This window comes from Xiphophorus hellerii, chromosome 22 (assembly GCF_003331165.1).
Source record: "Xiphophorus hellerii strain 12219 chromosome 22, Xiphophorus_hellerii-4.1, whole genome shotgun sequence".
Classification (NCBI taxonomy): domain Eukaryota; kingdom Metazoa; phylum Chordata; class Actinopteri; order Cyprinodontiformes; family Poeciliidae; genus Xiphophorus; species Xiphophorus hellerii.
Genome location: NC_045693.1, coordinates 25,362,433 through 25,374,949, shown reverse-complemented (window position 1 = coordinate 25,374,949; position 12,517 = coordinate 25,362,433). Strand labels below are relative to the sequence as shown.

Genomic DNA, 12,517 nt, shown 5'->3' with positions numbered 1-12,517 from the left:
AAGTAGCGAAACAGTATGACTTACCTAGAGAGCCCAATTTCTTTCTGAAAATCCTTTGTTCATCTCTCAAAATGAAATATTTGTATCAGTGAAGATGCCAGTACTTCAGAATGTCAAGTACTTGTTTTATTGTGTTCAGACAAGACAGTAAAAATTGATACTTGGACTCTCAATTGATATTTTGATGTAAACTATGTGGCTAAACCTTTGATGACAAGAACTGTAAATTGTAATTGTGGGAGATGAATGACAAGAGGCTGGACGAGATTCACATTTATGCTTTTACTGTAATATATTGACAGACCGTGTCATTGTGGGACAGAAAGGAAAAGACAGGACTGCACAGAACAGCGTTGACCAAATCCTGTCCTTCCATTGTTAGAAATATAACATCAAACAGTATGTTCGCCTGTTGATGGTTCATGAGATGTACCTACAATCTATTTCAGAAAACCGGTTGACCGTTGGTTGATCTAAAGAAGGGGTGGGCAACTCCAGGCCTGGAGGGTTCGGTCTCCTGCAACTTTTAGATGTGTCTCTACTTCAACACACCTGAGTCAAATAATGAGGTCATTAGCAGGACTCTGGAGAACTTCACTGCACTTAGGAGGTGATTCAGCTGTTGGATTCAGGTGTGTTGGACCAGGGAGACGTCTAAGAGTTGCAGGACACCGGCCCTTGAGGACCAGGATTGCCCACCCCTGATCTAAAGGTTCACATATTTGCCTATGTCTGAGCAAGTCAGGATTCATCTTGGAGCAATTTCTCAGTTCTGTACAAATTTTGAAAAAAAAGTAATGGAAATGTGTAGAAATATGATTGACAAGTTATTGGAGCATTTTGCACGTTAAGACCTATACAATGAAATTACGTTCAAACCGTTGTGGAGGTCGAGGCTATTCAACGGAGATCTGGATAAAACACTTTGGTCTACATGACAAAAGCAATAGGAAATGTAGGAAAAAGCAGATAATTGTTCATAATCACTCAAAGGAACAGGAAACTGCTATTTTGATATGCACAAGTGACAAATTGATTTGGAGATTGAACAAACGCGCCAAAGCGACTGAGAAAAACAGCAATGTTCCGACTTTCCATTTCCTCTGACTCGTTCTCTACTCAAGGCTGCAGTTTTCCCCGTTTTGCACTTCTTGTTCTACTAAACCTGTTTCATCCACCCAACAATCATTTATATGCCTGGAAACGGCACTCGGTGGAACTGCCACCTTCTTAAGCAACAGCCTTTTGAAGGCCATTACATCTGACATTAACGTACGTGAGCTACTTGATCTCGGCAAATAAGCATCGTCTGAGCCTCGGTTTTCACTGCAGCCTCCCAGGTCGGTAATGATGTGTTGGTTTATGCACGGCCTGCTCAGAGCAGGAGAAAAGAGAACAGAGAAAAGAACCTTAAATAATGGAGATATTGGTAATGATGCCGTGTAAGTTTGTTATTGCAAAGTGTCCAGACTGTATCGCTGGCCAGAGTCAAGTTAGTGTAACGATGCATTGCGTTGTGCAAAGTAAGAAACATGCTATTTTGTATCGTATTTGTACATGTACATACACGTACATAACTGTGTATGCTTGTGTAGTAAAACATGTTAAACGCAGTTTTATTCATGAAACTCTAAGGTGTTCAAGACGCCACCACTGATTTGCCTGACAAACACTTGCAACAAACAGAATGTGCTCTTTAATCAAAGACAACTTTATTGATGCAAAACGGTTTCTGAAATTAGATTTGAAACATTTAAACACAAAATATTCAGTTTTGTTAAATCCATGTATGTGGTAAGAGGTACTAGCTCCGATATGCGAAGGTCCATGTCTGCAGCAAACACTCACAGTCGTTCATCACAACCTGGGGCTGAAAAAGAGCAAGCAACCGTCAGGAATTCAAACTACATCCAGTGCTCTCTCTGAAACCATTTGACTCTCATTTCAAAGAACAGTAAGATTTTCCATAGATAATTTAACATAGCGAAATATCTCCATGCATGTAATCCAAAACAAAAAAAAAAAAAAAGAGAAAGAAAACAAAAACCAAAAACCCCCCCCAAAAAACGTAAAAACAGCGCCCTTACAAACAAGGGGATACCTAGAATCTATGAAAATATATTCCCACACATATACACATTCAGACAAAAATATATGCATATATATAAATACATTTACACATATATTTACACATATTTACATAATCAGTGTATCACCAATGTGAATATCACAAACTATATAAAAATCTTCTTAAAAAGGTACCTGGTATCACGATGGGAGCGTCCTAGGTGATTTGGTTGATTTCAGACACACAGAAGTGCAGAACAGTGACGGCCTCCACACTAAGGCTGCGTTCACACCTGAATTTGCTGTGTTCACACCTGAATTTGCTGCGTTCACACCTGAATTTGCTGCGTTCACACCCGATTCCGATTTTTTTTTGTCAAATCGGATTTTTTATTTATTTTTTCTGCCATGGTCGTTCACACTTCCAAATATACGCAACTTGTACGTGTTGTCCAGTGTGAGCGGTCAAACGACCTGAAAGTGTCCTGCATGTGCAGTAGAGGGCGCAGTAACGTCACACATAGAGCGCATGCTCAGTGTTTTGCCAACCGCCGTAAAGAAGAAGTAAACATGGATGCTAAGGGTGGAGCATAGTTTACACATTTGAAGTTGTTCTGCAACGGGAACCAGAATATTAACAACTTAATCCTCGTTATAGTCCGTCATGGTTGTTGCTGCGTATCAGGACGCAGAATAGTGACGTTTGTCGAGTGTCAGTGACGTTCAGGTCGGATGAACGCGACCTGGACTTTTGGTCACATTTGAATCGGATACGTATCGGATATCTGGATCGCATTCGAAAAATATCTGACCTGTGTTGCTCAGGCTGTCATGAAAAGATCAGATTCAGGTCGCATTATGTCAAAAAAAAAATTAAATTAAAAACTGGAATTGGGTCAGTTCAGGTTGAAGTGTGAACGCAGCCACAGTGTGGGAGCCGTCACTGCTCTGGACTTTTCTACGCCTTCATCAGGAGTAGGTGTACGCAGTGACTAGCAAACACAACAAACTCTACACACCCGGAACAGAGAAGGATTGGTAAAGTGCATGCTGCAGCTGATCTTAGAGACATATGATAAAGAAAAACATGGTAATCACTATAATGCAGTTGCTGTTAGAGATATCTCCTGACACTGAGAAAATACTGTGCAGCACAGAGACAGATTGCTCCATTAACTATGAGCACTGTCAAAGCGCTATAAGTTGTCAGAATTTAAATATATCAAATAAAATAAATTTTAAAAAAGGAGTCATTTGAATGCACATACAAGCTTTTTGGGGAAGTTTCACACAGGATGGCACAATGTACCATAACCGCAATGTAGCGTATCAGCGTTTTGGGTGGATCGCAGAGGAGTTATGGAAGAATTTGCAGAGTATCGGTGGTGCGCCAAAGCTACACACACCAGTGAGGTTTGGTCCCGAGTGCCCTGCGAGAACCCCTTGACATGGCATCAGGGTTGTGCTAACCATGGCGACATCTTTGAGTGTGGAGGGCATCCCAATGCAACCAGAGTCAGGGCGGTTTGGCATACTTTGTGGAATAGCTACAATTCTGACACATAAGAGTAAGGTGGAGGTCAAGGAATGGGACGATGGAGAACAGCAGGGGAAATCCAGGGTGGCCAGTAAAAGAAAGTGAAGGCATCGCTGATAGTTTTCTAAATTTGACCCAAACCAACACGATCCTTAAGAGTCACACAAATAAGAGATCAGCTGGTGGCTGGTACTGGATGTTTTTTTTTCTTCAATTTGATCAGTCCTGACCGATCAAACGCCAACCTGTTCCAGGTGGAGATGACAAACAACATGCTTCAGTGTATATACTGTCAGTGAGGGACGAAAACTCAAAGTTTTCCCTATCAGCAAGGTGTTTAACAAGGAAATCAGAGGAAGCACAAAGACATGACAATATAAAATATTCTATTATATATACAAAAACGTTAGAGAGATTGAGACTCACCGTCAATTGAGCAAAAATATGGAAAGTAAAGCTTAAAATGATGCTCAGAGGTGCTGCGAACGTCTATGTGCTTGGCAACATTGAAATCCCGACTTCTCCATGTTAACTGGTTTTGCGGGTGACGTCAATCGCAGTAACGAGTTCTGACTTCAGAAGTAACTGGAATGCAGCGCCGGTCCACTTTTAGACCACACAGTTTACGTTGCTCTAAATCTATCAAGAGACGGATCATAGCAAGAAGATAAATAATATCTTACATCTTGGATTGCTTTAGGATACAAGTAGTTAAGGTTTGGTGCAATCAATATTGCATGCTACCTCTGTACCTCAAGGTGTAAGAGTTTCGTCTCAAGACGAACACTTTGATAACTTACTGAGGTGCCCCACAGATTGACAACATTTCCCTAAAATACTCATGGTAGTCGTTGATGTAACCAAACAGAAGTGGGAAGACAGTTGAACAAGTAACATTGTTTCTCTGTTTAACATGGGCAACACCAAGGAGATTATTTTGGACCAGTGGACCTACACACCACATCTTAACCTACGGAGCCCCCTGAGGGACACCTAGGGGACATGGGGAAAATGTTTCTTTTGCGTTGCCTTGCAATAAGTTTTGCGTTCCCTCGCAATATTCTCACTGAAATATTTGCCGGTCTATTTTGTATACAGTCACGAATGTCAATTTCAAATGTGAAACCTATACACATTAAAGAGCCTCAGTGAAAACGTGTTTATTCTTAACTCTTTGATGCACAAAACTGATTGAAAATCACTTTATTCCCTGCATGTTTCTGTCCGTTTGTGTAAGGCTGAGATGGATCTGCACATGAAAACGTCTCTTTAAACCATTCAGACCAACACAAAGAGACACAATCAAACTGTCTGATGACTTTATGACCCAGTGATAATAACGCAGAAACAGTCCAAATAGTTTGGATCTATTTTTTCTTTTTCTTCTTACGGAAAGTTTCTGTTTACATCAGGTCTGTGGTGCATTTCTGTCCTAAAGAAAAAGAAATAAAACTTCAGGTGTTTCACAACCAGATATTAACATAAATGGAAAAAACCTCATGAAAACCTTATAGCAGAAAGTACGATGGCCACTGAAAGAAAGGCTTACAGTATTCAATTATGCTGCATGAACTGATCAGTAGATTATTGCGAGAGAATGCAAAAGAAGAAAAAAATCCTCCTTGTCCCCTAGGGGCCTCCATATTAACCACCTGTATTAAAAGGAATGGAAGAAAGTTTGACCTGAAACAAGAACATCCTAACTGGATTCACCTGGAGCTTAGCACCAACAAACACTGAAAAACATCTGCAGAGTGATCAGGGCCTCACAGAGAACTGTCCCAAGTACAGAAGTGGTACCGCTCCTTATTCTAAAGGAGATCTATCCGGGCCGAGTGAGAAAGCTTGAGTCTCACTCCAGAAGAGCGAGAGCATCCCTGAATCAATAAATATCAAATGTCGACTTGATTTCTACAGAATTCCACATAATGAGAGCATTCCAGGATGGAAGCTACATTTGTACATGTAATCTGTGACTTTGTCTGGTGAAGTTTGAATACAACATTGACAACTGCGTCTTTAATCCCGACAATCCTGTTGCAACCACACCTTGAGACTCTTATTTTGAACTCAGACAGGAAGAAGTTGTTTAGTTGTATTAACAGAATCTGGTCATTAGACTAGCTGACAACACACAGTTACAGAAAACACTGAAGAGGACGCCAACAACTGGCTAACTGCTAGCTGCTAAAGCTAAAGTTAGCATCTGCACCTACATTCCTATTGGGGTAAAACTAAAGGGTCATTTCATAGTGTTCCTAATGAGTCTGGACTGCATTGTATCGTCTTCAGTTTAAGGACTTATCACCAGGACTGGCTTTAACATTGAAACTGAGCTTTAGGAAGCACAAAACCTTTTACTGTGTTTGTGAAAACAAAGAAAATTGGATCAAAATTTCCCAAGGATATTGCTAGCATCTTGTCTGATTCTTGTGAACTCAAAATCATGTATTGTCTTGTCTCAGCTCGTATTGTTATTGTCTTTAAAGCTGCAACCTGACAAGGGAGTAAGCTTATAGTTATTGCATTTCATAAGTTTCAAACCCAGTTTCCCCACTCAGAGCAATGAATATTTACAAAAAAAACCCAACAAAATAAACAGACAAGCTCCTATCAGACACATATTTCTGACTGATGTACGGACAGAAACATGTGATTGGAATGATTTGTACATTAAAACACTAGTTGATGATGGATAAACTAGACCCTGAAACAGTCTTTGTTTTTGTTGGATTAGCTGTCTGGACTGAAGGAGTTGCCAAAGCTCATCTGTAAGAAAGTCATGTTTGGTCTCACAATCAGCCTCGAAGGATGTCGTCGCCCTTCACGGCTTACATTAAATCACAACAGTACATGCTCTAATTCTAGTAGGACATTTTGACTTATCACAAAACTTAAGTGGACAAATCCAGACCTTTGTCAGAACAAAATACAAAGAACTCCCAAAATAAGACATGTCCAGAGCAGAACGGTCAGCCCAGGTGAGGGAAGTACTTTGAACCCATCTCTATTGAGTCTGCTAACTCGGAGTCTTTAAGAGGACAAAAGCAGCAGTCATAATAATAATTATAATTTAAAAATAAAAAATCAAGATTCTCTTCTTTTTATAAGGATGTTCCTCACGGAGCTGGTCAGTGCAAATAGGACATTTCTGACATCCACCCGCAGAATTCCAGATCGATCCCTCAGAAGACGTTGTGCTTGTTTTGTGTTTTAAGTTTTATTCTTCTGTTTGTTTCTGTGACCTCGAGAGAAATGTGAGACGTGTGTGGCATGAATAAATAATAAATAAATCATCTGGGGGGTATATACAGGAGAAGGGTATATTCAAGAAGGAGTAAAAAAAAAAAAAACACAACAACACTACAATTGTGAGTCACTTCATAAAAAGGTAATGCCCTGGTTGCCTGTAGTTTTACGTCTAAAAGCAGAAGAGGAAGACTGTCTCTACACACGTCTATACACACTTGAGGCATGAACAAAGTGACTCTGACTGGACATAATGTGCACATGTGCATAACTGGGTCTGTTTGCTACCGAGAGACTTCCAACAACCCAAACAACTCCTCTGCAGCTGAAGTGCTGAGCCGACTCCGCCCACCTCGGATTCGTCATTGCTTTGATCGTTTTTACTCTCCTCAACAAGGCCTCGCGTACCCTGTGAGGAAGAGTTAGCAGCTAGGAAACGTCACACCTAAACACAGGAGCTTCAAAATAAAACATGTTTATGTGAGAAGCATGCAGTAATACAGGTGTGTGTGTGTGTGTGTGGGTGTGTGTGTGTGTGTTGAGCACAGTGAGGGCTTGTTATTAACCAATCTCTGCCCCTGGAAAAAGTCCCACACTCTGGTCTGATTGGGAGTAAACACCAGAGCAGCTCCATATCGCACCAAGCAGGAAAACAAGCACCCAAAAAAGAGCAGAGTGGGACCTCTCCAAAAACAACAAACAAAGAGACTCAGAAACAAGTCTGTTCTGACTTAGAGCCTCTGTCGAACTCCACCTATCGCCTCCGTAACACTACCTGTGAATCGGACTTTGTGTGTGTGTGTGTGTGCGTGTGTGTGTGGCAATGCTGGTGCGTCTCAGTCTTCCCGACACGTTGGCAGGTTGACAAAAGTGAAGATGTTGTATTCGATGAGACAGGAGAAGCACAGGAAGATGGAGTAGAACAAGAGACACGTGAGTCCCAGACGTTTGTCCAGCGTCCACTTGTTCAGGTGGACTCCCAGCACCTGGACATCGCAGCAAGCAGAGGGACATGAGGCTCACGAGCACAGATGCTGGACGTAAGAAGAGTCAGAAGTCCGTGTGAGACACAAACTCACCGTAAGGAAGACAGACGCCAGCAGGAGTCCCACAGAGAAGATGAGCCCTTTGCTGTTCAGCTTAATCTGTGGAACAAAGAGACGAGGCCCGTTATTAATCTATTAATCCTGCACAAATTTCATTTCGGTATTGTCACTGTTCCAGAGTTTGTGGGAATGAAACAAAACAAAAAAACCAAAACAAAACAAAGTACACTCTATTTTTATGTGCATAAAGATACCTGAACTACAGCCTCAAACCCCAGAGGAACTGAACAGGAGGCTTCATGGACGCAGAGAGAGAAGGAGGAAGTTCCAACCATCTCTTCCATCGATCATAAACAGCGTGGATTGTATCCCTGACTCCAATGTCACGAGCTCTGTCCGGCTTTCTGACCACACGTCCAGACAGACGGTTAAAGAGGAGTGGCAAAAGCAAATGAGAACGTCGACCAGGACATGTTGCTGTGGAACGCTGTCTCTGCTGCCTGGATGCTGACCTGTTCAAATGTCATGAGACCGTCGTACTGCAAAGGTCTTCAGTCAGAGGCCCACTGACATTTGTTGCAAGACTGACTACTACAGGAGATCCTTCCTGCCCATGTCATTACCGTCCACATTACCATTCCTGATCCTTGAATGGTACGAGTTACGAAAACGTTAGTTTCCCTTTGGGATAAATGAAGTAATTTTGAACTCGATTGAAAAGCACAATATGTTGCTTCGGGTGGTTGTACATTAATGATGGGAACTTTGATGGCGACTACTCATCATGGAGACTCTGACCAACCATAGCATGCTTTATTCATACAGCACTTTAGCAACCCATGGCTGACCAAAGCACTGTACGGCAGGGAAAGCTGCAGCATGTAACTTTTATTAAAACTGTTTTTTTTTTACATATTTGTTTGAATAAGTCATGACAATATGGTATGAAACAGACAACCTGTGAAAGAAGCTGAGCGCCTCTGCTTTCTCCCAGTGCTAACAAACAACCAATCAGAGGCAGGAGGCGGGTTTTAGCGCTTGTCAATCGCAATCTTGTGTGACGCTGCTAGATGGTCACATAATGTTTTGGTGGACCAGATTTAGCCCCAGGCCTCGTGTTTGACACATGTGCCTTAAAATAAAATAAATACAAAACACTAAAAATGATAAAGCATGCAATATCAGTAATCCAAAGTATTAAAGTGAGTTTTCAACAGTGAGTAAGGCACGCCTGTCAAAGACCGTAGGCATGTGAAATATTTCTTTTCAAACATTTTTCTCTTTTTTTTTCTATATCACAACTGCATCAAATATTAGAATGCTGAAATGGGAACAAGAAGAAGAAACTAAAAAGGACCTGAGATCCTAGAAGGACAAACGCTGAATTCAGATTCAGTCGTTTGTCTTTATTTCCAGTACTTATACACAGATCCGATTTTAACATACATGATGTTTCTCAGACGATTTGGATCTATTCGAAGAAAGACAGTTGGCCAAAAGGTTGACATTAAGACAGTCACAGTGGTGTAAATATTAGAAACTTTATCATTAGGAGGTCTATAGCTGGACTTACAGCAGAGCCGTAATTAATGGCCAGTGTCTTCAGGGCCCAGGGGAGGCCGAGCCCTACCAGGATGTCAAACACATTACTGCCGATGGAGTTGGACACGGCCATGTCTCCCATACCTGGAGACAGTAACAGAAAAGAATAGACAGAATGAAAGGAGGGCAGAAACAAAGGAAGGGAACGGGGAGAGACAGAAGAGTTAAAGGTGGGAGGCCATATATAAGATTAGTGATGCTGACTGTGGTACTGATATCCAAAAGTCAAGTCTGTACTTCAAAAAAAAATCTCTTTGTAGCCATGGGAAGCCCCAATGTGCTTGTGTGTCGCCCTGCCTGACATCACTCACTTTCAGACACCTATGCACACGCATACACACACATGCACAGCCGCTTCAATATTTAATGGCAAGAGTGAGAATAAACACAGATGAAAGCAGGGAGGATGGGACTCCTGCCAGCTCGTTTTCCCTCCATCTTCTGTTAGCAACCTGGACCAAGATGGCAGGAAACGCCTTGGTCGCTTGTTTCCATGTGATTCATCTCCAAACCTGTTTGACGGAGGCTTCTCTTAGACTCTGCTGTTTGGCCGTCATTCTGTCACGCTGGGAGAATAAAGAAGTCCCTATTTACACTCCGACACTTGATGACGAGTAGCTAACTTTTCAATCTGAGGTAGGACTTCTTGTACATGGGGGTAGGGGGCAAAAAGAAACAAAAAAACAAAAAACGTCTGAACGCAACCTAGAGCTAATGATATTCTCTGATCAGGCAAGAAATAAATAATTCTACAATAATTAATAGTAGAAAAGTGTAATAAAATGCTATGTAAGGAGTGTTTCCACTGCAGAAATCGAGACCAAATATGGGCACGAAGGTATAATTCTTCCCCAGAAGGTGCAGATTTTTCTGCATGGGCCACAAACAAAAGGTTTTTTGTTTGTGGTGTAAGGGAGCCCAAGCCTAAAATCAAATCCAGAGGAGGCATTAGCCTTTTAATTAATTAATAAATTAGCCAAAAGGATGTTGAAATGCCAAGGGATCAGCCAGGAGAAAAGTAAAAAATAAAAAGGAAAAAATCCACAGCACCTCGTTATCAATAATGATGTAAAATATGAGCAGATGAACTAATGACAGGCATGTTAACAAGAGAGCATCACCAAGTTACTGTAGATTGGTCAGCTGCTTCACTACATCCTAATGAGCAGCTTAATGAATATATACCATGAAGAATGAAGGTAGTTCTAGAGGTTTAAGGAGTCCAAGCAACCCTATACTGGTAGAGGCAGAGGAATGTACGCCAGATTTAAAAGTAGGAAAAATGTTTCTATTTTCTAGGTGTTATCAGTCCATTAATTAGCTAAACTTGGAAAAAAGAAGGAACTTTAACATCAGAACCAGATATGTCAGCTATGCAGGGTTTCCCCCTACTGGATTAATGCCTTGGTGCCAGGCTAAGCGATTCTTGTTTCAATTTAAATAGGTTTTTTTTTTTATACACCAGTAATGCTGAAGAGCATGGTCTTTGCTGCAGCACACTTCACCGGCACAGCGCGGTGATTCCTGAAAGACGGTTTGTACTGGATGCATTGAAAAGGACACAAAACGGGAGGGGCAGAAGAGGACTCTAGTCAAGACTTTTGGTGCCTCTGCACGTTGGCCGCCTCGCAGATGTGTTACCTTGCCGCGCCACTATCAGACTCGCCATGCAGTCGGGAACGCTGGTGCCAGCTGCCAGGAAGGTGATGCCCATGATCACATCGGGAATTCCGAGTGTGAAGCCGATCACCGTTACCTGACACACAGAGACAGAAGGTTGTGCCTTACGCCTCGGAAGTCGTAAAGGAGCTGCAGGTGCAGACGGCTTCTAAACCTGACTGTGTTGAGGGGGGTCGTGCATTAACCCTCAACACTGAAGGCAATACTGGGTTTGTCTTAGTTTGTCAGAAACACAAAGTAAGGACACAACTCACCATCCAGACCATGATGTAGGAGAAGGAGGCAATCCAAAGGGTGGAGAAAATAAAGGAGAGCATAAACCAGTTCTCCCAGCGAGGTTTGGAGCAGTTGGGGACGGTAAAGAACAGCACCAGGCACAGAGGCCAGGCCAGCAGCCACTTCAGCTTGTTAAACACACCAGCTGCAGACACACAGACCGACACAGAACGAGATGGCTCAGAGATTAGAAGGACACGTTGCACAGGCCAGCACACAGCGATTAGTCAGAGAAAATCGGTGGAAGAACATAAATACTAACATTTATCATCCATAACAGAAATTTAATCAAAAGTGGTTAGCAGCTGAAAACAGACTAAGATTTGCTAAATTGGCTTTTGGGACATCAGAGGTGGAGAATTGCCTTCAAGAGCTCACCTGGGCACTGGAAGGGCACAAAAGGTCCATCTCTCTCATCTTCCTCTTCCTCTTCATCGTTCTCATTATTTTCGTTATCTTCGTTCTCCGTCTCGTTGCCCGCCTCTCGATCGTCACGGCGAATGCTGAGGCGCCTCTCTGCCCTGGACAGCCCATTTTCGATGCCCCGTCTACCGCCTCCTTTGACAGAGACGTCTGATTCGCCGTTGGTCAGAGTCCGTGTGTTGATTAGTCTCTGTCTCTGTGCAACACGAAGTAAGGATAAGCTCAGTTCTGATAGAGACGGATTTTTAATGAGTTTTATTCTAATTGGTAAAAAGTGTTCAATTGCCTCGGCGACTACAACTCTTCAACTATAGCCCCTACTGAAGGGGTATGTGGTGACAACGAATGACCATCTCTGTTGTGTCCTTGAGCAAGCTGGTGGTGGTCAGAGGGCCACGTGAGTTCGGGACGATTGAATCTAGTGTGAAGCGCTTTGGGGTCCTCTGAAGTTGGTATAGAGTAATACTAGAACAGGCCATTTACCATTTCTCATCTCTTTCAACAATGACTTCTAGCCGGTCATCCATATGGTCAGATGATTCCATGACTATTTGTCCTGTGAATATATTCCCCCTTTCTGAGCTGTGGTTCTCTGCAGCACATCTAGTCACCTTGGGTCTCTTAGCTCCTTCCTTTT

General features: G+C 42.3%; 1 protein-coding gene across 2 annotated transcripts in view; it reads right to left on the bottom strand.

Moving 5' to 3' along the window:
* Positions 1 to 1,690: 1,690 nt before the first annotated feature.
* LOC116713404 (sodium/potassium/calcium exchanger 3-like) overlaps positions 1,691 to 12,517 on the bottom strand; it is a 46,359-nt gene continuing 35,532 nt past the window's right edge. The window contains exons 12-18 of one of the 2 annotated variants that reach the window (XR_004337865.1): positions 11,836 to 12,076; positions 11,436 to 11,602; positions 11,143 to 11,257; positions 9,473 to 9,585; positions 7,933 to 7,998; positions 2,403 to 7,839; positions 1,691 to 2,360 (exon numbers count right to left, since the gene is read on the bottom strand). Coding sequence is in view for 1 of the 2 variants with exons in the window: in XM_032553547.1 (XP_032409438.1) it covers positions 7,690 to 7,839; positions 7,933 to 7,998; positions 9,473 to 9,585; positions 11,143 to 11,257; positions 11,436 to 11,602; positions 11,836 to 12,076 (852 nt within the window). In the remaining variant the exon portion in view is untranslated. Of the gene's footprint in view, positions 7,840 to 7,932; positions 7,999 to 9,472; positions 9,586 to 11,142; positions 11,258 to 11,435; positions 11,603 to 11,835; positions 12,077 to 12,517 lie in introns of both variants that reach the window. The other variant, XM_032553547.1, reaches the window with a different exon arrangement.